The following is a 27,236-nucleotide window of genomic DNA, read 5'->3' on the forward strand; positions in this document are numbered from 1 at the left end:
TGATCTCTAATGCCACACTCTCTTTGTGAACACTATTTTTTTCTACAGCCCATTGACTCCAGCCCTAGTTCTCTGTTTTTTCAGGTTAGGCTTTGCAATGTTTTTGTCTCGAATGGCAGATACTTTTGTTGAAGGCTGGATGTCCCATTTCTGTTTTTGAATACTTGGTAATATTCCCCATGGTCTGAAGAAACAAGACCTGTTTGGATCCAGTGACGGGGGCGTGTTTAAACCATAACCACTCTCTGTAATTGTTATGTTAACTCAATCCACCCGCCAATCAAATAATCTCACCACTGCAGTTTGCATGGTTTTCTAGAACTTTCCGTTTGGGACTGCCCACTGCTGTTGTAGAGCGGGCCTTGTTGCCATATTAGTAATAATGGATATTCCAACAGATAGATGGTGCACTCACGAAAGGAATGTTTACGCATGACTCACGTTAATGATTCCTGATGTTTACTGCTGCACTTCCTATTATGATTGGAGTGTGGTAGGATAATTTAATTCTGCCTGCAAACAATGAAACTGTTAAGATATTCGTTATACAATTACCTTACCTTTAATATCACCAAAGGTCTGTTCGAAAATGTAGTATTTGATTTATTTATGAATGAAATGCACTGTCTGATTTTACCCTGGACACTATGACCCAGGTGGCAAGACTGTTTTGTTTTAAATAGGTTACTTTTGTAATGTAGCAGGTATACAGCAGGCCCAATAATGCTGAGTAGTGGTTTAGGCCAATTTTGTGCACTCATCTTTCAGTCAGACGGTTTTCACTTAACTTCATAGTCTGCATCATTTTAGCTTATTCTTTGTTTTTTCACTACTGTTCATACTAGTTTTGAGTTTCTTTGTTCGTTTCTATTTTCACTTGCATGTGCTATACTCATCATTTGGGTCTGTTACCATTACATTTTGATTTTCAAGTGTCTCAGTTTATTTAACCTTTCACATCAATGTGTGTTTTGTTATTACATGTTGAATACGTTCAATAAGAAATATCACTTATCAGCACCATATTTGCAGAGTGGCTGACATTTGCTCTGCAATGTCAATGACGTAAAACAAATCCGTGTAAAACAAGGAAATGATTGACATAACACGAACTCCAGCAGCTATCTACACTGACTAGGACACTTTGTTGCAGGTCTTTAACCTCGCAAGAGGAGATCTCTTGTTAAACTGTTCAATGAGAGACATAGCATGTAATGTGAAGTGACAAACATGATGCTTTCCTACAGTGGTTGTACATCTCTTGTCCTTTCTGTTCAGTGCCTGGTTGGAAGAATACGATGATCCTGTGGTTGCTCGAGTGAATCGACGAATGCAAGCCATTACCGGATTAACAGCCAAGACAGCCGAATTACTTCAGGTAGTTAAATAATTCATCTCAACAAGCTCGATGAAACTCTAATAGAGGCTATATCAACTTAGAAATATTGCTCCTAAGTGCACATACTGGTTTAATAACATAATGCATTCAGTTGTGTTTTAGAACAGCGTTAAGGATCCCTGACTAATATAAATAAATACAGACCGAAAAGTCATGTTACAAATACATTTTATCGATTGTATTTATAGTCCTAGTTAGTATCATACCCAGGCCTTCGAACACTCTTAAAACTAAACAAATAGTATATATACATATATATATATATATATATATATATATATATATATATTTTTTTTTAAAGGTGGCAAACCTAGTGTCAGTTTCTGCAGATATTTAAATGCTGGAAGTGCAGATGTTTCTGCTGTTTAGGCACCTGTAGGGTAGGAAGGTGGATGTCTCCACTGGGGTGGGCGAGATAAATTCCGATGGCACTCGGAGTGGGCATTCTTGAGCATTTACAACACTTTCCCCACACCTTTCGATACTTCTAAACAGAAACCTCAATTGAGCAGACAGAAGTGTTGCAGTAATTGTGAGAAATTGCCTACTTTACCCAGTTTTTATCGGTAGAGGGAAGGGAACATTCAGATTGAATGTTATAATTTTCTATATTATTAAATTTAAAAAAAATGTTGAATTAACCTTGTTCTTCCTTTTTTTCTTCAAAATAATCTATAGACTTAGAGCTAGGTCAAATAAGCATTCACAAGGGTTGTTTACAAACACCACGCCTTTTTCCAGGCGAACCAAAGGGCGACCAAGGTGGTTTTGTGGGTCGCTTGAGTATGGAAATGACGATTCTCATAGGTTTAGTGCATAGAGAATCATGATTTTATTAGTCGCAAATCTGTGGTGGAAGTCGCAGCCATAAGCTTATGTGAATCATATCTATTGAAATGTAAGCATGGCAGGTCGTATTCCATATCCTACTGACTACCTTCCCAATGTAGTAATTTGTGGAGTAGTTTAAGGGGCTAATAGGGCAGCTTGAAGCGATAATCTTTTAGCTGTACATTGGCTTTTGTTGTGAGCTTTAGGTTTTCTATTGCAATCAGTAACAATCAATATTTATCTTTTTGTCTTGACGCCTAGACTGTTTTCCATCTTCCTGTATCTTCAGTGGCGAGAGCTTTGTCAGCAACACACAGTTGGCACATACTTTCAAAACAGTATCTACTTGTTCCATAACCATCTTCTTTCTTATATTGCAGCCACCATCTTAGCTTTCTTGTCCGTGATTGTTTATCTTTCTTCAGTTCGTTCAGTGATGTTTGCTTCTCTAAATTCCATCATGATATAGTCGGATTCTGTAACATATAGCTGCTCCCTTCATTCACCACATGAAATCCTACAAGCCCAGCCTTCTTCACATGATTACTCTTCAGTGCATGGATATATCATTCCTTTGTACCCACTAGTCAAGGAGTGAACATTGGCCTGTTTTCATAGGTGCTGTATTACATCTAACTCAGTGACCTGCCTTGCATTACCTTTGTCTCAGTAAAGTGCACATCTGTTTCAAGAGTTTCTTGTGTTTTTTCTATCATAGTTGCAGCACACACTATATTTAGAGATCCTAAATCAGTGTCTGAGGGATTATTTACTGAAGTTTTTTCCTGGTGTGAAACTGCCTTGAGTCTTAAACCAAGAAAAATGTCTTGCCTAAGAAACCGTCATTAAAGCTAAAACAATATTATGACATTGTTGAAAGTCTAAGAACATGTTGTGTATATACTTTCTAGGTTGCAAACTATGGCATGGGAGGTCAGTACGAGCCACATTTCGACTTTTCAAGGGTAAGGAACATTCCAAAATGATGATTGTTGATTTCCAATATGTCTACCGAAATATATGGTTAACTAAGGCAAGTAACTATGAATTAGTTCATTGACTCAATTGGTATCTAGTATCTGGCATAACATTAGTGCTGGGTGGGTATGAAAGTACAATTTATTGCCTATAATAATACAGACTTACACATGGATGGTAATATAAATCATGTGTGCAGTCTTAAACTGTGATAACTAGCTTACGTAGTCACTCTTTTATCACAGTGTTTTATATGGTGGACAATAATGTTCATGCAATCTAGGGGCCTGATTTGCGAAGGGAAACTTAGACCTAGGTCTAAGTTTATTACTTTTTGGTATTCACAAAGGTAAGTTACTAACAGTAACTTTAGTACTAGTACGTTTACTAGTAGTAATATTACAAGTAGTATGTTTACTATTGGAAAATTTGCTAGTAGTAACTTACATTTGTGAAAACCAAAAAGTAGTAAACTTAGATTTAAGTCTACTTTTGCCTTTGTGAAACGGGCCCTAAGTGCCTAGATTCCACTCTGGGAGCTTAGCACTGTTTCTTGCAACATTTGTTTATTGGTTTCATAGAAGTTATACAGTACAAACAGGCTTGCAAAATTATACCAGTAATGGGTAAAATAGATCCTGGACTTACATAGGGCTTTGCAATGCAATACAGTTTCATAATTGTACAATGAACGCCATAACCAGGGAAAGAGGCCAACTACGAGGACAATAGTCAGACACCCCAGCAGAGGCACATGTAGCTGAGCAATTGAATGGCCAGTAGAAAACAGGGGCCGAACCAAAGTGGATAAATGGTAAGATAGGGGGAGGAGAAGGGTGGGCTGGAGTGAGTGAGTGGGTGGGGGTGTGGGTAAACGTATGGCTCCAGTACAGGGGCAAGGGAGAACATTCACTCCCTAATCCAGCTATACCTAGGAAAAGGGCTTTGAACAACTGGTATAGCCAGAGGCAGAAGGGCTGTTAGGCTATTAGAACATTCACCCACTAAGAACATGTTCTAAATTAAACAAGGAGAAGCAGATAGACAAAAATTAGAATGTTGGAGCAACGGCTCATACCAGCCATTATAATCCCTGAGGTCTTTCATTGTCCTCAAAGGAGCTCCCAACCTTTCAGTGTTCTAATAGCTTAGAAAATTCCTTCCTCAGGGCACCAATGGTAAATGAGATCACAGGGTTGAAGATGGGATGGCATCCGTGATCTAAATAGTCCAGTTTGTACACAGCCACATGACAACGCTTTTATTTGTAGGAAGAAGCAAAATTCAGGCAAAAATGTACCCTAAATGCCTTATTTTCTGTACTGAGGAAATGAACCTTCTAGCTTACTAATCACATGGAAGATAAGTTGTTCCTGTTGTGTTTCCCAGCAAATAGATTTCTATTTTGGCTATGTTGAAGCACAACTAGTTTTCCGGCTTTGAACAATAGAGAATTAACTGTGGTTCAGGTCCTTTTAGCAAATGGTATAGCCCTCGGCACCGGGCTATATGGCTGTATTAAAACACTAGAATGTTGGGAGATCCATTGAAGAGAATGAAGTAGCTCAGGGTGTATAATGGCTGGTGTAAGCCTTCTGCTCCAGCATTCTTATGTTTATCTTTCTGTTTCTAACTATTTAATAGCGAACATTTTACCCTCTGTGCATGCAATGTTATAATAATATTATAGCCCTTTTGCCTCAGGGTATACCACTTGTTGAAGGCTATGATAATCAAACTTTATTGTTTTTCTGCCTAAACATAACCTAATGAGGCATGTTCCTGTACTACTGGGAGCATGTCATATTTACCCAAAAAACTTTAAAAGATCGCTAGTCAGATCCTCACTTCTACCTCCATGAGTAAAAATACACTAGGGGCCCGATGTAGGTAAATCCCATTTACCGATTTTGAAATACCGAATCCTACCGATTCGGTATTTCAAAATCGGTAAATGGTATGTAGGTCCCAACATCTGGATTCGATACCGAATCCTTAGCAATGCTTTAATTACCGATTCGGTACATACCGAATCGGTAATGCCCATTCATTCCTATGGGCTTTGAAGCCCATAGGAATGATTAGGCATTACCGATTCGGTATTTACCGAATCGGTAATTAAAGAATTCACAAGGGTGCAGGGGGTGTCACTTTGACACCCTCTGGCACCCACAAAACAGGCACAGGTGCCATGTGGCAGGCATACCTGCCCTAAGGGCAGGTCTGCCTGTCACATGACATAGGTGTGCATGCACACATGTGCATGCACACCGGAATCGGTATTTTACCATGGATTTGTATTCCATGGTAAAATACCGATTCTGTAAGCCATGTGCAGAAGGTACATTGCCTACCTACATTGCATTATCGGTCATTTTACCGAATCGGTAAATTTACCGATTCGGTAATGATACCGATTCAGTAAAATTACCGAAAATGTGCCCCTACATCTCGGTAGCCCTTTACCGATCGGAAACGGTCGAAAATCGGTATTTTCGGCCGATTCGGATCGGTAAAGGGCTACCTACATCGGTCCCAAAGTGAGGGAGAATCACTAGCAAGCTTTAAGCCCCGCCCCTCTTTCCCACTGGCCGGCATCACCATTTAGGCTAAACGGTGGCCGGCCATTGGGAAAGAGCGCTGTGTGACGTACTCTTTTCTCTCTTTTTGACGTCCCACTTGGACAGACTGCCCTGACTTACTGCTGGCCTAAAAGGTTTGTTATCTTTATGGGGCGAAACAGATTGCCCCATAAAGAAGATAACAAAGCTTTTACGCCAGCAGGAAGCCAGGCCGAGTTCGTCCAAGTGGGTTGGTAGAAATAGAGAAAAGTCGGTGTTGTGGCGAGCGCTTGTTTCCTCTGGTTACTTAGTTGATGGTTTGTCACGGCAGATCCAGAACCGCCGGCCAATCAGACCTCCCAACCCTCGCTCCTTCTATCAGACAGTGCAATTGTCTTTAACCGTTGTCATCCCCTCACCGTGCACCGGTTCTCTGCACCCTCGATCACCGCTAGACATGCCCGGCCGAACCAGCAGAGCATAGCCACCACCAGGCTGATGTGTTGAAAGTGAGGAACAGCGAGGGATGGCAGAAACAGACTGGCAAGGAGTCGCCAGAGAGCTGTGGCCCAGACTGTTGCACAAGCGTCTCTACACTCTACAGCTTCCACTACAGGCGACCGGCTCAGTGTGTCCCATGAGCCGTGATGATTGAGGAAAATTGTGGGAGATTGTGGGGTAGCAGAGGGGGAGAACTACAAGCAGACCTACCTTACCGGCCACCTCGTGCCAGCTTACTCTGGTGTCATAATGGCGATTGCAATGTTGCGTGGAACGATGAGCCAGGCTACCCTAATCCGTACCAGGGACTGACCCTGCCTTTTCCGGTGGAGCGAATAACCTACAAAGCCTTGCTGTGGAGCCTTGACATGCTTCTCGTTCTGCGGCACAGCAGGTGTAGTCCCTCTTCTATTTCCATGCCTCAACGCCACTTTCCCCGTCCCACCTCGGTGGGTCTCTGTGACTGCAGCTAGCTCTTGCAGCTTCAGAGCTGTTCCGGGTTAAAGGTCAATATGCGCCCGGCTGCTCCCCGCCTGCTTCCGGGCTGCAGTGAGTGAGTCCGCAGCGGGCCATGGAAAAGGAGTAAGGGATCCCGGAGACTAGCAGACCCTGCCCATCTGGGGTAAGTAGTGGGAGCCTCGGGGGACAGGCTCAGCGGTCTATTGCAGGAGGGCAGCACTGCTTCCTATGTAAATCATTGTCCAGACACTCATGGAAGGTTACTACCCCACCCAAAAATGGACCTCAATACACCCCACCCTTACCATTCAGGGAAGGACCTTGCCGCACCCCAGTCACCACACAAAAGTGCGTCACACCACTCACTCTTTACTACCAGGGGCCGCATTAACCACAAATACGACACGATAACGCCGTGCTTCTAACGTTGAGGCTGAGATGCTACTGCACCTCTCTTATCACAAAGGGGGACCATACATATATCCTTCTACGCTACGAAGGGCCACAGTAAGCTCAAAATGACCACAAAGCAGCCTAATATTACAGTCAATGACATACCTCACCCTACTCAGCACAAAGAGGAGCAGCACGCCCAAAAGGAGCAGAGCCTATCATAACACTGTACTGCACAACTTTCAGAACAAAGGGACCAGCATTGCACCTATCTTTCTTCAACCGAGGTAATAAAGTCCATCCTGTTCACCACTGCACCTCTTTTCACCATGTTAGGCATCACAGTGCACCCATTTCATCACATTGGTTTCACACTACATTGTAGTCACCACAAAGGGTTTACAATGCGCTCCTTAACCCCCGAAAGGCCTTCCTGCATCGTGTTCACCACATAATATTAACTCAGTAGTTATTACGCCCCATTCGCCATAATTAGGGCCCCCAGTATAGTAACCACACTGTCACTTAATTCACTATGAGATCGCACACTTAACCACATCTAACAGAGAGAACAACCTGCACCCCACTCTCCTCAAGTAGTGACCAAACTCCGCCTTGTCACTAATGAGGCACTAAATGACATTTCTTCACCTCAAACCGTTCCTTCACAAAACCCCGAATCAACAGTATATGCCATACTTTCTAAATGGGCATTACACCACACTGTAACTCTCATTCCAATGAGGGACTACACACAAGAGAGACCCCAAGCTCAACTGCACTACTTTCATATCAAATGGTCTTTGCTGAACTTACTTTGTCACAGAAGTCAGCAACCCGTTGCTTCTTCTCCATAAAGAGGGGCCGCACTACACCATCTGTACACAGGTTTCACCCAGCACCCACGCATCAAAAAGATTGACCATGCCGCATCCACCACAGCTAGGAACCACTCTAGTGTCTTCGTACCAAAGCGGCACAACACTGCACCTTTATACCTTCAATGGAGATTAATTCCTGATAGCACCATACTCGATAAACTGAGACATCACTGTATATCACTAACCTCATATTCCCAGCTCACCTTAAACAAGGGCTGCATTGCACCCCGTCCTCACTGCAAGCAACCTGCGCCACAAATGTACAATGCGACAGCACTTCATAAGGCCAAAAAAGGAAATGCTTCAACTTTCTCAGCACAGAGAGGAATTCATTGCACTCCTCATTGACAAGTAAGCACAGTGCATTCTAACCCTGCTCTAAACGATGTGAGCCGCCTCGTCTCGCTACCCAATACCTTGTGTATCACAGTTCTGTTGCAAACTACAAATCCTCCTCATAGTCATGCACTTTTCTGGGTATGTTATTTTGTTTTTGTGTAGGCGGGCGTTGGCTAAAACAGCATTGAGAGATCAAGATTTTTCAGTGCTGTTTTGATTCACAGGGGCAAACTATTGACAGGGTGTTCTTGCTTTGTCCAGCGAATGATAGTTTGTAATGGTGGTGCTTGTGAATGGTCAGTTGGATTGTGCTCATAGGAGAATGTCCCAGGGAAGAGTGCTCCAGATAGGGGGATGAGTTACGTGACGTGTCCTCAGTGAGTTTGTAGACTGTACTGATTTTGTTCAGTGTGTTACCCAACCTTCTTTCACCTCTTCTATTCTGGCTTTCTTCTCTCGCAGACCACATAGCTTTCTTCATTACAATACACTATGCAAATGAAAACTGTTTAACATAAATATACGCTAGAATAATGCACAGCGAAGTGCCTAAATATTTACGGCAGAAGGATTGAGGCTCAGTGATGGAAAGGAGGCAAGCTAAGGCTGGAGGACCTGCGATAGAACTGAGACGTGCGGAGGCCGTGTGTTGAAACAAGGGCATGCCAAAAGACCTAGGCTGGAAATGTGGCATTCCAGATGCCCTGTGATGGAACAGGGCGTGCCGTATGCTGTTTGAGGTAAAGGAAGTGAGACTGGTGGTTCTTTGAGGGAATGGAAGGGGTGCCGGTGGACCTTGATAGAATGAAACTGAACGGAAGGAATGCCAGAACGGAAGGAATGCCAGAATCAATCTGAGGACGTATGGGGGCCCTTTGATGGAACAGAAGGGGTTCTGGAAGCCCTTTGATGGAAAAGGAGAGATATTGGTCGCCCTTCGCTGGAATTGGAGAGATGCTTTAGTCACTTTGCTGGAATAAGACCCGCGGCTTCTGATGGAATGGACAAGGGGCTGAAAGCCTGGGATGGAATTAATGAAATGCTAGAGTCTTCTTCCATGGATGTGATGTTGAAGGCTTGGATGGAATTAAAAGGATGTTGATGGCCTACGGTCCAATGCAAGAGATGTTGTACTAATGAGGGGAAATCTTTGCCCAGACAGTGTTACGGTGTGTAAAAACAACAAAATAATGAAATAATCCTAACAAGAAATGTGCTGCACTGTACTGCACCGCATAATTTGCTTTATCTTGCCAAATAATTTAGTCAACCCTTCTGTATAATGTGGTGTTCCTCTGCCGCATTCTTCCAGTGACCCTCACAATAGTTGATACATTTCTGGGTGACAAAGCAGTGCCTTCAGCTATGCGTTACCAACATGGCACCGTGTTAAAAATTCAGAACTAACATCCTTTTCAGGGAACAGACTATTTCAAGACAACCTGTGCTTTATATGATTTTTTTTTTTTTTTTAAACCTTTATTTGATAAAAGCAATACAATTGCAGGCCTACAATCACAGGGGCCGGCCGTTGCTAAAACGAAACGGAAAACCAAGAGTGCATCGTTACACAGCTATTTAGCCGACAACCCGAGGGTCCGGCAGCAATTCCGCATATTATTCTGAAAAGTTCTGTGGTAGTAAGCAGGATAAATGAAAGGTTTCACATTTTATTATATATAATTACAATGAAAATGAAATGAACTAAAATAACTAGCGAGGCAAAAAGAAACTGAATGGTGGGTGTCTGTCCCGGGGGGGAGAAGCTGTATTGGGAAATGGTATATGCAATATGTAGAGATGAAATCTCGGGAAGGGGGGGGCCGGGGCGGGTGGACAAAGCATCAGCAGAAGTATGTGCCAAACAAGGAATGTGCGGCTACAGGGACAGAGGTATTTCAGGGACATCCGCCAGGGGAGGAGTACAAATCTCCCCTCGATATAGGTTCCATTGGTTCCATATTCTCCCCCACTTCTTGGATCTACCACGAGCGATGTACACCGTTTTTTCCCTAAACATGCACCAGTCCATGTTTTCCCTCCAGGCTGAAATCAGAGGTGCTCTTTGGGATCCCCATAGTTGAGCTATGTCCCTTTTAGCTACCATATTACCGAGGGTAGCCCATTGCGTCTGTGCCACGTTATAATCGTTAGGTTCCCATACATTCAGTAAACAGCGTCTAGCCTCCGGCAAAAGCGAAACTCCTGTAACTTCTTCCATAACAGCATGCACACGATTCCAAAACACCACAACATCCGGGCATTCCCATATGATATGAAGGAAGGTAGCAATCAAACCACATCCGCGCTTACACAACCCATCCACAGAAAAACCCATACGCAGAAGCCGTGGACCCGTGACATAGATACAGTGCAGGATTTTTAATTGCACCAGCCGGAGACGGGCCGAAATCGCGACCTCTGTAGTAGAAGATATCGCAGCCTGCCAATCTTCATCGTCCAACTCCAGTCCATCGCCGGTCCAAGCACCCCGAAGCTGCGAAAGCAAATCCGATCGATCGTTAATAAGTTCTTTATATATTAGGGAGATAGTGCTATCCGGGACGTGTCCATCAAGCACTCTATCCTCGAGAGGGGAAGGCGCCGGGATAACGTGCCCGGCCGGGAAAACCGAACCAAGCGCATGACTGATCTGTATGTAGCGAAAATGCTCCTTATCACTGAGCGCGTATTCTGATTTGAGCTCGTCAAAAGTCTTGACCCTGTTCTTGACCCAGAGATCCCCGACCCTGCTGATACCAATTAGGTCCCACTTCTCAAAGCCTTTCGTGGTCCAAAGACTGCCCAATCTCTCCGAAGCATAGTCAATATGTCCGACCATCCCATAGACGCGTTTGCGCTGCACCACACCCGTACTGCGACCCCGGTGGGCCCAGTCAATTTCCTCCCAGTCGATCTGGAATATAGCACTCTATTGTAGATCCCTCCCGGCAGCTGCCATTTGTCCATTTCAAATGCAGGATTAGGAACGTGGCCGTACATTGCATGATTAATTGCACTTAATTGGGATGCCCAGTAGTAACGTTTAATATCAGGCAACGCAATGCCCCCATCGTACCATGGCAGGGTCAGCTCCGCTAGGGCAATGCGAGGACGCCCCCCACATATCAACTTCCTCTGCAGGCTCTTAATCTCGCGGAAGTAACTGGCAGGCACAAGATCAAGCGTATTTAGGACAGCATACAGGACCTGCCCTCCCGACCGGGGATAGCAGTAGTCCGCACCAAGCCGTCACGTCAGATTTGAGACGGAGAAGCGGGGGAAGCAGGTTCCGTTCATACCGAGTTGCGGGGTTCAGTGATATGAAGATCCCCAAATACTTAAAACCAGTGTGTGAAATCGGTATCGGGCAGACACGCGGCAGGGGGGGTACCTCTCCGGTGAGTGAATAAATACAAGATTTAGCCCAATTAATCACTAGTCCGGAGTTCTTCCCGAACAAGCTAAGTACATCAAATAATACCCCCAGTGATTTCCGAGGGGAAGTAAGAAATAGCAGGATGTCATCTGCATATAGCAATATGCGGTCTTCGAAATCAGGGGACCACTTAATACCTTTAAGCGACGGTTCCCACCGCAGCCAAGCAGCGAGAGGTTCTAAGGCAAGCGCAAGGAGCAACGGAGATAGAGGGCACCCCTGTCGCATACCCCTCCCAAGAACAAAGGATCCCGAGACCCTGCCGTTAACCACCACCTGAGCCAACGGTTCCTCGTATAGGAGTTTAACCCAACCGATGAACCCGGGGCCAAAACCAAATTTCACTAGGGCCGCCCATAAATATGGCCATTCCACCGTATCGAAGGCCATCGTGGCATCCAAGGAGACCAAGTATATTGACTCCGCTCTCGCCAAGATGCCATGAAGACGTCGCAGGTTGAGCGCGGTGTTGCGGTGGGGAATAAACCCGGGCTGATCCGGGTGTATCAGGTCACCAATCACCTTAATTAGCCGGGTGGCCAGAAGTTTTGCCAAGATCTTGGGTTCGGCGTTGAGGAGTGATATCGGTCTATACGATGTACATAGGTCCCAGGGTTTCCCTTCCTTGTGAATAACAACAATGGACGCCAGTCTCTGATCTCGGGGAAGGACCCGACATCTCGCAATTCCAGGAACATCTGACGAAGGTGCAGCGCCATTTTGTCCGGACACAACTTATACAGTTCGATGGGGATACCATTCGGGCCCGTTGCTTTCCCGGAGCAAATGGAGCGGATAGCGAGCGCTGTTTCATCGTTGGAAAATTCCGCCTCCATAAGCTCTTTGTCCGAATCAGACAATCTGGGCAGTGCGATATCTCTAAGCAACGAGTGTGAGTCCTCCTCCGGTCTGTCTGAGACCGGCGCATACACCTTTTGGAAGTGATGTCCGAAACCTTCCACTATCTCAACCGGGTCCACAACCCGCACTCCATCCGCTCTCTCAATAACAGGCACAACGCGATTCAGTCTTTCCCTTTTATCCAACCAGGCGATCAATTTCCCCGCTTTATCCCCCACATCATACAGACGCCCCTGCTGCTCACGACTCATAGCCCTGGCCGCATCAGTCACCAATGCTCTATAATCAAACTGTTTAAGGGCTAAAACGTGCAACCCCTCCTGTGTAACACCAGATTGCAGCTCTTCTTCCAAGGCAGTAATTTCAGCCTCCAGTCGCACAACCTCCTCATTTCTACTTTTTTTAGTGCTAGCAATCAATGACAGGGTTTGGCCACGGATTACCATCTTCAAGGCCTCCCATAATGAGATGGAGGAAGACACCGACCCAACATTATCAGCGAAATAATGGTCCATGGACTGAACCACACCAGCCCTAGTTTTGGAATTTGCGAAGGTGCCAGGGATTAATCGGAGCCACTCGACCCTCCGCTCCCAGCTGTAGATCAATAGAGAACCAAAGTGGGGAGTGGTCCGAGATACCCCTGGCTAGGTGTCTAATTTCTCTCACCGAAGCGGCCTGCACTGCCGGTACCAGGACATAATCAAGCCTAGAAAAGCTCCCATGTGCGCCAGAATGAAAGGTGTATTGTGCCTGTCCGGGGTGCAGCAGCCTCCAACAGTCAACCAGTCCCAGCATCTCCAGGAAGTTACCCTGCCAAGATTGCGATCTCGCAAGATCCCTGGGGGGGGTTGCGGTCCTTCCTACCACAGACAACAGAATTAAAGTCACCACCCACTACCAAAATACCTTCGGGGAGCCCCAACACCACTTTTCCCAAATCAGAAAACATTGTGGTCTGTAAACCTGGGGGACATAAACAGAGAGTACGGAAATCGTCTTCCCCGCCCACCTGCCCGTAATGGCTGCATATCGTCCCCTATCGCCGAGTATGGTATTGTCTATTTCCAGGGGGAGGGAGCTCCTGACTAGGACGCCAGCCCCCCTCGACCCAGTAGTGAATCCAGAGTGTGCTACCAGAAAATAGCCTCGCCTATTCATTGCATGGCATGCGTTCCCTATCAAATGCGTTTCTTGTAACAACACTACATCAGGGGAAAGACGTTTCAAATACTCCAATACTATCCCCCGCTTTATTCTGTCTCCCAAACTGTTAACATTCCAACTTAGCACCCTCAGCCCCCTACCCCCATCCCAAAAGTGAAAACAGATCCCCTCCCATAACGAGACAGACATCAGTCAAAATATGCAGTATTATCGCTTCTCCCATGCATTAGCAAGATGGCTGAGAAATTGGTTAATGTGCAACTATCCCAGTACCTCGAGGCCAACAAACTCCTGCGTCAGTCTCAAACTGGATTCCGCCCCGGCCATGGCACGGACACCGCACTCCTCGCTGTCATCGAGGAGGCAAGGTGCATTCTGGATTCAGGAGGATCAGTGGCAGTGATCCTCCTGGACCTCAGTGCAGCCTTTGACACGGTGGACCACCGTGTCCTTCTCCATCGTCTGGCCAGGGCAGGAATCGCGGGCACTGCGCTCGCCTGGATTGACTCTTTTCTATCAGGCCGCTCATTCCAGGTTTGGGACGGCAACTCACACTCTGCCCCTCTACCACTCGCTAGCGGAGTCCCCCCAGGGGTCTTCGCTTAGTCCCACCCTGTTTAATGTTTACATGGCCCCCCTTGAGGATGTCGTCACCCCTTACGGGATAAAAATAGTGAGCTATGCGGACGACACGCAACTGGTCGTCTCATTATCCCACCTTGACAACCACCCAGACAACCTCTTGAACTGCCTCTGGGACATTTACATCTGGATGAGCGAGTCCTCTCTTAAGCTCAATGGAGCGAAAACTGAAATCATGCTCATGGGCAAGAAATGGACATCCATTCCCCCGTCGGTCTGGCCAGACGTTTTCGGTGAGGTGCCAACCCCGAAAAAAGAAAAGAAAACACAGGCAGTCTGGCTTGAACCTGAGCTGATCATGAAGACCCAGGCAGCCAAAACAGCAGGAATCTGTTTCGGACTCATGCGATCCATCCGCAAGATCCTTCCACTCCTTCCTCCCCTATCCAGGAAACTACTGGTTCAAGGTCTCATTCTTGCCCACCTGGACTACAGCAACGCCGTCTAACTCGGTGCCCCCGAATCCACCCTGGCGAAACTCCAACGTACTCAAAATGCGGCGGCGCGGCTCATTATGAATCTCCCCCCCAGAGCTTCGGCCAGGCCTGCCCTCAAGGCCCTACACTGGCTTCCTGTGCGCCAGAGGGTAGAATTCAAGGCCCTGTGCACTGCCCACAAACTCATCAATGGTGTAGGCCCAGCGGTCCTGAAAGACATGGTCACCCCCTACAAGGCTCCCAGACTCCTGCGCTCGGACAATGAACGCCTGGCCATTGTCCCTAGATTCAGGAAGGTACGCACCGGTGGGCGACACTTTGCGGTCAAAGCGTCCTCAGGATGGAACTCACTTCCCCATAGCCTGCGTCTGGAATCCTGCCACCTCCTCTTCCGTAAAAGACTGAAAACCCTCCTTTTTCCCAAATAGTATCCCTCCCCCTCCCCTCAGGTCTCCATTGATTTCATAGCGCGGGGATGCCTCCGGGTCACCAGGCGCTCTATAAATCGCAAAAAAAAAAAAAAAATACGGAGCCTCGGAACAAACAAATGTAAAACAAAGTCCCCCCCAGCCCCCCCCAAAGAAATTCCCCAAACATCTCCCCCCACCCTGCACCCCTGCGTTAGACCAAAAAGCCACCCCAGCTTGCAGTGTGCCTGTCGCCCCAGTGGAAAACTAATCTACAAAAAGAGAAGAAACCCCCAGAAGGAGGAAGAGTCCCGATTCCCCACCGCCCCTGGGTATTTACCAATATATATACAAACACAAAAAGTCATCGAACCGCTGCTGCAATGCCTATAGAGCACACATGCCGGTCAGCTCTCACTCCTCCTGCTCCGATGAGCCACCGTCAGCGCCCCTCGATTGTTCCGGGTGTTCTCGATGCGTTGGTATCAAGCCAGTCACTGATGACCTCGGGTCGGTCAAAGAAGAGCGCACGTTCCTTATATTCAATGCGTAGTCGGGCAGGGAAGAGCATAGCATATTTCAAGCCCATGTCCCTAAGTCGTCGTTTCACCCCCATGAATCCCATCCCTGTTTTTGTACAGCCTGTGTGAAATCCGGGTTGAAACCGATGGTCACATTCTCGAATTTTGTGGGGCCTGCAGGATAGCGTCCCTGTCCCGAAAATTGAAAAGCCTGGCTATGATGGGCCGTGGAGGGGTGCCCGTTTTGTGTTTCCCACCAGGGACTCTGTGAGCGCGCTCCACTGCAAAAAAGTTACTGAGGCCCTTGGGGCCAAATGGTTCAGTATTAGGTCCTCTATTTATTTATTTATTTATTTATTGACATTTGTAGAGCGCGGCGAATACCCGTGGGCGTCTCGGCGCTAGTAAAGGGATGGATCAGCAACTGGGGTAAAGAAGATATACAAGGCTATTGGTCAAATAACCACGTCTTTAGCTGTTTGCGGAATGTGAACAGGGAGGGACTTGCTCGGATATGTGCAGGAAGGGTGTTCCAGAGTCTAGGGGCGGCAACCAGGAAACGCCTGTCGCCCCAGGTGACTGTTCTAGTGCAAGGCACAGCCAAGAAGTTCTGAATAGAGGAACGAAGAGATCGGGTTGGGACATGATGGAGAAGATTCTGTTTGAGAAAGTGGGGACCTTGATTATTGAGTGACTTGTAAACAATACACAGCGATTTGAATTTGATACGGCTGCGTATCGGGAGCCAATGGAGATCCCTAATGATGTTTGTAACTGGTGCGAACTTGGGGATCCCAGCCAGCATTCGTGCGGCTGCATTTTGGATTGACTGCATCTTATTTGTCACTCGGACTTGGGCATTTAAGAATAGAGCGTTACAATAGTCCAAGGAGGACAGGACTAGTGAGCTGACCAGTGTTTTCCCGGCCGTGTTCGGTAGGAAAGGTAGTATTTTCCTAATCATTCTCAATTTCATATGAGCTGAAGCCGCAGTTTTATTCGCAGGAGATCCGTCGATAATTCAGTGGGCTTCTCCGGAACCCCGATGATACGCACATTGTTGCGCCTAGCCCGACTTTCGAAGTCATCCAGCCGACGGGCGAACAAGTCATTAGAAGACCGCAGATTACGAACTTCTGTCTGGAGATCGGACACGTTGGTTGTAAGACTGGCGGTCTTAATATCCAGAGACTTGACCCGCTTGTTGGTCTTCGCCTAATCAGTCCTGATCAAGTTGACATCGATAGCTACCGTGTCAATCTTCGAAGCCAATGTCTCGTACTGCTGGCCCATGGATGTCTTCATGCTTGCAATGGCGCCCATGACGTCCGGCAATGTCAGTTCTTCAGTCGCAGGGGAGCCATCCCCGGTCTCGTCCAAAGCTTTACCAACACCACTGGGGGACCCTTTTGGACGAGTGTAGCGGTCCAGAATGTTGGATTGGGTGGCGCCCCCTCGATGCGTAACCTTGGTGGTTCGCTTCTCGCTTTCTGGCTTGCTCGCCATATTGAGCAACGCGCCCGGGAGGGGCCTTTGGGACCTGGTTTGAATGGCTCCTCACAAGCTGACTTGTAGAGTCCAGAGACGAGGGGCAGAAGGCAAGCGTTCGACCAGTAGTGGATAATGGGCCAGCAAAGTCAAACGGCAGCAGGTTACAGTAGACAAAGACCAAAAACGAAACCAAAAGTACTTCAGGGGCACTGGTCGACTTCCACTGGCCGTTGTTGTTCAATTGCCACCTGGGTATCTCGGGACTCAAGTCCCAGGCTGCTCATCGGTGTAGGCCGCAAAGTTTCGAGGTGGAGTAAGTCCGGTTCCCGGCAGCCAAATCGATTTCTGAAAAGAGCTTCTATGTCAGCTGGGTGATATCCATAAAAACCCGTCGTCTGTATCAGCATCTGTGACAGGATAGATGCGGGAGGCAGCGAGGGTCTCGGGAGCCCTGTGCTCATGCGACTATCTTGGATGCGCGCTAAGCTCCTCCTTTTTGTATGTTTTTTTTTAGCTCTGTCTTTTTGGTAAAAAGAAAGACACAAGCGGCTTGCTTTTAAAACATGGACACGCTGTTCAAGAGAGCCAGATCCATGCTAGATTTTCAGGGTAACCATTGACTGTACAATGTTGAACTTTTAGACTGTGTATACATTTATCTTATATAGAGATACTGAAAATCTGGAATGGATGTAGCACTTCTGGACCTACGTTGTTCACTCCTAACTAATAATGGCGCAAGACTGTGGTGTGCATAACACTTGTATCACTAGTCCCAGCATTTTTATGATCAATTTAAATAATGGCATACAAGTTCTGTATTTCGACTTGTTCCATAAAAGGCATGGAAACGAGCAACAGGCAAATTAAGTATACATATGTGATGCATTTATTTAATGTTTGTATACAAGTCGTTATTATTTTGATCAGAAATGGAAAAATCGTGTTCTTTCGTAACATTACTTTAATTTACTTTAAAAATTATGGTAAATATATTTAAATGTACATTTGTGTGTATTATATTTGACGTATAATGGTTTAAATGGCTTTAGGTTTGCCAGCCAGTACGTTGTCACAAGATTGCAAAATTGCAAACCCATGCATTACATTGTTGTCCATGCAGAGTAAGAAATGAAACTTTGTGGTACATTATGCAAAACAAACACAGTGTCATTCAAGGGCCATCTCAAAACTTGACTAACAAGCATTTACAATGCAATAGGGCTCACAGCATTAAAGTTTGAGTTATTGGCATTGTGTATGACAATGCGTTGCATAAATTTTCCGAAAACTCTGAATTGGTGTAAAAAGATGATTTGCAAACTGTCATATGTTGCTTAATAATAAGGAGAGTTGGGAATAATTATGCTATGCTATCTTTTGCTATCATGTGCTTTTTTATTATGCTGTGCTGTGTTTTGTTATGCTATGCTGGTGAGGGTGTGTGAGGGTGAGAGAGGTTGTGTTGAGGTTCCGTGACAATTGTAAGTGGTGTTTTCGATTCGCACGAATATGGTCGAGTCTGGTATCTATGAACCGCAAATGACGAGTTTAGTAAGTGTGCGCAGTTTCGCTGTGCTAACTTAAACCGTTCGTTTGTTATGTGGGTTTTTCATCTGTACCCACGGGTTCCATCTTAGATACGGCATCCATTTTGTCTCTTGCCCTCAAGTAGCCAGCGAACGGACGTTGTCCGCTTCGCGACCCTGGGACTCCCAAGATATTTGCGGAAGACACATGTTCTTTGTGAGTGTCTTTATGACGAGGGGGTTGCTACTGTAAGGCAGATGGCGCCGCTCGAGGCTCATCTTGCCGCACGGACTTATTGTCTCAGCCGTGCATCTCATTAGGCACGTCCCTTTGATGCCTGTATCTCGTGTTTCCCGATACCTCCCCTTTTACACCCTTTCCGATCTCCCCACTGTCTCCGTCTTCCTCTACACCTGTCCCTGTTCCTATTTCGATCTGTTTTACTGCTGATTGGAATTCGCTAATGGTGGGAAGATGGTTTTTATAGTTGGGAACCGCCAAATGTTTCCGCACTTATGTTCCGGACCTCATGTGTTTCAAAGTGACCAAAGCGACCCCTCTGGGGGATAATGGTGGGAACCGGGTTGTAAACTTTTGTGTTCAATGTTATCCTATGGGTAAAAACTGTATAAAAGGAGCGATCCACAGAACCAATTTGAAGCAGTCTCCCCAAGTTGCACGCTGTGTACTTGTCGTGATCTCTGTGTTCCCTGCAGCAAATAAACCTTGAATCTTTGACGTCGAAGGAAGTGTCCCGTGTCTCTGTGATTCGTACGCCGGAGCAGGTTACCCACGAAGGTTTCAGGTGTTGTGCCCTGGCACCGCTGGGTCTTACAGAACCCAGTCCTTCAGTTGGCGCCCACAGTGGGGCTGCATCAGTGGTACCGGTCCAAGCCCGACGATCGTGAGGAACTTCGTGTGAAATCTCCGAGGGAAGGTGCACCCCGCTTCATCGATCCTGTTGTCGAAATAAGTGGCCCGAAGACTTTTCCCGCGAAGATTCCCGCCTCCGGACGGCTGCGACGGACTGCTGCCCTGACTGTAGACCTGTTTTGGCGCCTGGCGTAGACCTTGGTAGAGCGAGACGATTGACGGGCCTTCCTGGTGACGCCATCGATTTTTGAGTTAAGTATTTGTGGGTCGCTCCCATAGTTCTTGGTTGTTGACACTTTAGCGAGTGTTTTTGTTGTTAACGCTGTGTGAGTGTTTTTGTCGGTAACACTTTGCTAGCGTACTTTGTTGTGTTGTTTGACGACTGCAGCCGCCAAAAACCGAGGGTTTTGTTCTTTGCTGGGACTTGGTAAATCCCGTGACCCTTGAAGTTTGTGAAACTCGGCTAGTGTGCAAGATGCCTGGTCGTAGTACTTTGTTTAGTTGTTTCAGACCTTGTGGTACGGATTCCCGATTGGAGGACTCGTGTCCGATACCTCCGGTTGGAACTCCCACGTATGAGCTCTATAGTAAGCATGGGCTAGGCCCAATTACCTTTAACGATTACTGGATTAAGTACACGAAAAAGGACGGCGACCTTCGTTGGCCACCTCATGGTAGCTTCGAGGCCCCGATCTTAGATAATTTAGAGATTAAATTGTTCGAAAGAAAGTCAAGGCCGGCCATGTTTGATGCCTTTCGGTTGTGGCGCAAAGAAGCCCGACAGAAAGAAATCAGACAGACTAAACATAATCAGCGAGATAATGTTGCTACCATAGTGAAGAAAGCAGAGCAATTTCAGCGAGATAAGGAGGTTAATGATAAGGAAGTGTTTGACCGATTACAGCGTATGACTGTAGATAAATGTTACCCCGCTTTGCCTACGGAGTCGGAAAAGAAGGAAGAGCCAGTTGAGGATCCCTTAATGTCTTATCTTATGAAGTCGCCACCTCCGTACGTACAGGGTACCGCAGCTCCTGTGGTCCCTGCCGTACCTATTCTACCGCCTATTCCTCCTCCGCCTGTTCCTCAACCTGCACCCGTTCTTCCGACTGTTCCTGCTCCTTTGTCTGTTTCTATTCCTACTGCTCCTCCGCTTCCACATACTCCTGTTCCCGCTACTGCTCCTGCTACTGCTCCTGTTTTGTTAACCCCTGCTGTTGCTACTGTTTCTACCCCTTCTCTCGTTAGTCCTGTGTCCTATACTTCTCCCTCTGTTCGTAGTCGCAATTCTCCTCTTGCGGCTAGTTTCTTTCATTCTCTCGGACCTGTTCATGGGTCCGCTGGTTCTGATGGTCCTCAGAGACGTAGTCAGCTTCCTGGAAACAGAGAACGCGTTGTGCTATATAATATGGCGATGGGTTGGATGGTAAATCCTCAGAGAAGTCCACCCCGTGTTGTCCTCGAAACATTTTGTCAATTCAATATACCAACCCAGAGATATGTGTTTAATGAAATGTGTAAGTTCCTTTATGATCAAATAGCGGCCGATGCGCCTGACGAGGTGCTCACCGCTCTGTCTGATCTCCAGCTTCAGTTCGCAAATGGACTGATAGTGGATACTAACGTTCGACGTGCTGTTGAGCGGTTGCTATCTCTTCGTCCCGCTCCGATACCTCATGCATTGTTCGTTGAGGATATTGAAAAACAGCCAGACGAGTCTGGCCAATACCCTATGCGGGAAGTTCCACCAGTGTGGATGCCAGGCGATGCTACTGCTATTCCTATTATTCCGCCGCATTTCCAGAGAGTATGGATACATCTCCCATGGAAAAGATCGGAAGTGTTGCAGGTGAAGCAATCTTTGCCTGACCCTCGCAAAAATCCTGCAGGGTATTGCAAAGAATTATCGCAGCTCGTAGATGCTACGATAATGAATCTTGCTGATATCGACATGTTGTTTGGCAATGTCGTACCACAACCGGTATGGGCTAAGATTCGTCAGGAAGATCACGCAAATGAACTAGGTGGTGATTGGGCGGCCATTGTAGCGGCAGATGGGTTGCAAGTTGGTGGCGCTAAGCCTGAACAGTTGATTGCTGCTCTCCCTCAAAGAATAATAACATTAATGAAAACACTTATGCCAGCTATGAGAGTAAACTGGGATAAATTGTCAGCCTGTAAGCAGAAGAAAGATGAGAGTGTTTCCGACTTCTTTACGAGGTTCGAGGAAGCATTCATCGACCATAGTGGTCAGGATATGGGTACCGAGGGTGGTCAGAGATTGTTCGTGGACAAATTTGTTTCGAATTTGTTGCCCGATTTGAGCAATAAATTAAAGAATTCGGAAAGTGCATGGGCCGTTTCTACTTCGGCTCAGATATTGGCTACGGCACAATATTATGAGAATAGAGAGAAAGAAGAGAACGACCGTGCTGATAAAAAGACGAAAGAGCTCAAAACTAAAGTGTTGTTGCAACAAGCGTATCCTCCGCGTTCAAATCAGAATAATTCGCAACAGAATAGGTCACAGCCACAATCGAACAGATCCTAAACCCGTAATGATTCCTCCTCCCAAAGATCTTCGTTAGGGTACAATCAATGTGCTTATTGTAGACAGGAGGGACACATTAAATTCAATTGCCCTGTTTTGAATGAACGTAATAGTGGTAACTCATCTAGAGGAGGTCGTGGTGGTTCGCAGCAAACATCACGTGGTAGAGGTCGTGGTGCTCAGAATGATCGCTCAGACAACTCGTCTAATTCTAATAATTGTTTCGATCAACGTGGATCATCGCAAGGACGATCTGCGCAGTACAATGTAGACGATTATTACGTCGATCAGGGAACTGACGACAGTAATTACTAGGACAGCCAAAGACAAGGAGAGGGAGTGGTATCAGTTCCGGTTGATCAGAGAGGGCCTTACGTCGCAGTTGCTACATCGGGCGTCGTTGAGCCTTTTCTGTTGGACACTGGTGCAGCGAAAAGTTCTATCATGCATTCGAAACTCCCTGGCGCACCTTTGTCTGGCTTAACAAATGTTTCCGTTGGATTCTCTGGCGCCCCCGTTAGCAATCCAGTTTCACGCCCTTTGCCCCTTAAAATTGGGCCACGTGAGCTAGAAGCTCCGTTGATTTTGACTACGGGTTGTGGTGAAAATCTTTTGGGCCTGGATTTGCTTAAACGTTTGTACGCAACTTTGTATTGTTCTCCTGCGGGTGTAAAGCTTACGTTAGGAGAGAGGGTTGTCTCTCCTATGTATTTGTCCCTCGATAAGCTCCCACCGGAATTGAGTTCTCTTCCTGCGTCTTTGTGGGCAACAGGTCCAAATGACGTGGGCCTACTTGATATCTCCCCTCTTGTTGTACAGCTGAAATCTAATGTGCGATTGCCACGTATTCCCCAATATCGTATCTCCCTTGATGGTGAACGAGCACTGTTGGCGATCATCTATGATTTGATCGAGAAAGATGTTATTGAAGAGACTCGGGGAAACGTGTGCAATAGTCCTGTACTGCCCATTCTCAAACGTACTGATCCTTCAAAACCGCCTGTTTATCGCTTTGTTATCGATTTACGGGAGGTGAATAAAATTGTGGTTCCTCAATTTCCTGTTGTGCCTGACATCACGGCGCTACTGACTCTGATTCCGGCTTCTGCATCATGGTTTTCGGTGATTGACTTGAAAAATGCGTTTTTCAGCATCCCGATTGCCGAAGAGAGCAGGGACCTTTTCGGTTTCTCTCTCGGTGGACGTAGCTTCCGGTTCAAACGCGCTCCTCAGGGCTACTGTGAAAGTCCATCTATTTACAGCCAAGCCTTGAAGGGTCAACTGGATGCATTTAGGTTGCCGGTCGGTGCGGCCTTGATCCAATACGTCGACGACTTATTGGTGGCTGCTGATACTCAGGACATTTGCAAAATTGCTACAGTGTCGTTGCTGCAACATCTCTGTGAGTTAAATCACAAGGTGTCACCTTCTAAACTCCAATATTGTTGTCAAGAAGTAACCTATCTAGGTCACTTATTGTCAAAGGAGGGAAGGAGATTGACCCCAGAGAGAATTGCAGCGATTGCGCGAATGGCTGTGCCAAAAACCCAAAGAGATGTGCGTGACTTTTTAGGTATCACGTCGTACTGCAGGCAATGGATTCCTAATTTTTCATTGCTAGCGAAACCATTGGTGGCTCTTACGTGCAAGGATGTTTCAACTCCTTTACCATGGACGGAAGAATGTCAGAAAAGTTTTTCTGAACTGCGTGATTCGTTGTGTTCGGCTCCTGTGCTAGGTACTCCTGACTACAGTAAGCCGTTTACGTTATATGTTCACGAGAGGGAAGGTTGTGCTTTGAGTGTCTTAACGCAACCTTTTGGTGGTAAGCAACGTCCATGTGCATATTTTTCCTCGACCTTGGACCCGGTAGCTAGAGCGTTGCCGAGTTGTTTACGAGCAACAGCGGCAGCCGCGGTCTCCATCCGACAATCAGCAGGATTGGTCATGGATAATATGCTTACGGTGATGGTTCCGCACGCAGTCGATACTCTTTTGAATCGAACGAAAACTCAGCACTTGACGAGTGCGAGGTTGTCTGGGTACGAATTGACGCTCTTGGCAAGCCACATTCAGATAAAACGTTGTAACGTTCTGAACCCGGCAACTTTGTTACCAATTAGCACAGAGTCAGATGAGGTAGCAGAACATGACTGCTACTTGAGGACTGAAGAGGAAACAAAAGGTCGAGTGGACCTTAAAAACACCCCATTGGAAGATCCGGATGGTACCTTGTATGTGGATGGGTCATGTTTTAAGTTGCCGAATGGCGATGTGACTACTGCTTATGCTGTTGTAACATTGAATACCGTTGTTGAGACTGCAAGGTTGAATCAGAATTCTGCTCAAGCTGCAGAATTAATTGCTCTTACTAGAGCATGTGTGTTAGCGAAAGGGAAACGTGTGAATGTGTTTACCGACAGCCAATACGCGTTCGGTGTTGCTCACAGTTTTGGACGATTGTGGAGAGAGAGAGGTTTCTTGACGTCGCACGGTACGAAGATACAGCATGGCCAGCTTGTGAACGATCTTTTGGATGCATTGACTTTGCCTACGCAAGTTGCGATTGTTAAGTGTAGTGCGCATCGTAAGGTGACGGATGATGTTGGTCGTGGTAATGCGTTTGCGGATGAGATTGCTAAGGAGACTGCCCGAAACCTTAGCACTCGAATGTATGTGACGAGTTCGGTTAGATGGCCTACAGAATCGAGCATGTGTGAAGACACTATCGAAAGTGTGAAAGCAATTCAGAATGAGGCCACCGAGACTGAAAAGACGAAGTGGAAAGAAAGTACGGGAAAGTTGGATGCGAATGGTTGTTGGATTGATTTGTCGGATCAGAAAAGATGGATGTTGCCTGATGCGTATGTGCTGGCCGTTGTGACAATGGCGCATGGGTTAGCACATATTAGCGCGAAAGGTATTTGCAAGTTGCTGGCTCCTGTGTGGAAGAATGATGGTATTACGAAGTGTGCTGAACGTCTGGTGAAGAATTGTATGGTGTGTATAATGTACAATCCTGGCAAAGGAACCCCAACTCCTCCTGGCAGTTTTGCTCCCCCTTCGTATCCCTTTGAGGTGATTCAATTGGACTTCATCCATATGGAGCGATGCAATAACCTGAAATACGTTTTAGTGGTGGTTTGCGCATTCTCCCGATGGATTGAGGCCTATCCTCTCAAAGACAATACTGCTTTGTCTACTGCGAAAATCCTACTGAAGGAATATTTTCCTCGGTATGGAATGCCTAGAGTCGTGTGGTCAGATAACGGAAGTGAGTTTGTTGGAAGTGTGATGAAGAGTGTGTGTAAGGGCCTTGGAATTAATCAGAAATTCCACAGCGCCAATCATCCTCAGTCAGCTGGATTGGTTGAAGGGTACAATGGCACCCTCAAACTAAAGTTAGCGAAGATTCAGGCTACGACTGGTCTTTCGTGGCCTGACGCTTTACCTTTAGCATTACTGTCAACTAGGGCGACTGTACACTCCCGAGTAGGGCTTAGTCCCTATGAAATAGTGTTCGGCCGCCCTGCGAATGTGTGGGGGGTTCCTAGGCCAGGAATGTTTTCTGATCTTGAGTACCCAATGTTGATCGATTATCTACATGACTTGACTGCTAAACTGAGGTTAATTCATCAACAGGTTTACGACGCATTGCCGACGCAGACGGAGGGTCCAGGCCACCAGCTCCAGCCCGGAGACTGGGTGGTGACAAGGAACTTTTCACGCAAAAATAACCTGGACCCGAGGTTCACCGGACCCTACCAAGTGCTCCTGGCCACGAGGACTGCCGTTCGTCTCGAGGGACGTAAGAATTGGGTGCATGCCACGCACACCAAAAGAGTCCCCATCCCTTTGCCAGCAGACCCGTGGGTAAGGAGAGGCATTGTGTCATCTGAAACAGAAACATTGCCGGCGTTTGTGCCTTTTAGCGACGCACAGCTTGTTGAAGAATCCTCAGCGCAGCAGAAAGACATTGTTGAACAATTAGCATCAAAAGACTCAAGACCAGAACACTCAACTGATCAGCAGGACGCTGTCTCTTCAACGGATCCTTTGTTTGACGAGCAGACACGTCCTGGGAAAACCCGATACTTTTTGCGATCTCGCACTAAGGACAAATAAAAGATCTTGCTTTTTCTGTATTGACGATTGCATTACCCCGTTTTCCGTGATCAGTTTTGAACTTTCATGTTACTGTAATTATTTTTGTACATATTGAGCTTCATTCCTTATACCTTTTGCCCTTACAGCTGAGAGACTTTGTTTTTGCATATACATATTGTGCATTGAAGGCCGTAGGGCCGCGCGCGTACTTCCTTCTGGACAGTAGGTCTTGACGCTAGGTTAAAGGCCGTCGGTTCCTGGGAACTCCTGGGGATTGACTATTGCTGCACAGAACGAAGTGCGTCAAGAAACGTTGCGGACGGTCGTAGGGAATGGCATTCTCGAAGCTGAATGATTTGGAGGGAGCTCAAGTCCACAGATTCAAGCTGCAGCAACTCAGTCGTACCAAATGTTTCATATTCCAACTGTTTGTATTGTTCTTGACTGCTTCTGCATTATTGGCGGGTGGGGTGTATTACACGATGTCTTACTTCCTACCTGCTACACCTACTCCTACTCCTGACCCTAATCTTACTTCTACTGTTTCTCCTCATTCCTTTCATATGTTACCAGAACACGAGCAGGCTAGACGTGTAGAATTCCGCAACAATTCCTTTATTCAGCTCCTCCATCAGCATCAGTTAGTGGTTAACACTACTAATTGTTGGGTGTGTGGGTTGATGCCACATACTACGGATAAGGGAATTCCATATCTGGTGTTACCGTATAGTTCCCAAGGGTCAGCTCGAGCATTCCAAACAATGTTTCGAAGCGCACTGGGTTTCCACCCCATTCGAGAACCACGTTCCCCCTACTCTGGTCCCACCTCGTATCAAAAACCTTTGTCGATAGCAATAGAGGATTTAGA

At 46.5% G+C, this 27,236-nt stretch overlaps 1 protein-coding gene across 4 annotated transcripts in view; it reads left to right on the plus strand.

Moving 5' to 3' along the window:
• The window catches only part of P4HA2 (prolyl 4-hydroxylase subunit alpha 2), a 305,296-nt gene that overhangs the window by 208,964 nt on the left and 69,096 nt on the right, over window positions 1-27,236 (plus strand). For all 4 annotated transcript variants that reach the window (XM_086931565.1, XM_086931562.1, XM_086931563.1 and 1 more), the window contains 2 exons: window positions 1,279-1,378; window positions 3,142-3,195. In XM_086931565.1, the coding sequence (XP_086787691.1) occupies window positions 1,279-1,378; window positions 3,142-3,195 (154 nt within the window). The remainder of the gene's footprint in view (window positions 1-1,278; window positions 1,379-3,141; window positions 3,196-27,236) is intronic.

This window comes from Lissotriton vulgaris, chromosome 7 (genome assembly GCF_964263255.1).
Source record: "Lissotriton vulgaris chromosome 7, aLisVul1.2, whole genome shotgun sequence".
NCBI lineage: Eukaryota > Metazoa > Chordata > Amphibia > Caudata > Salamandridae > Lissotriton > Lissotriton vulgaris.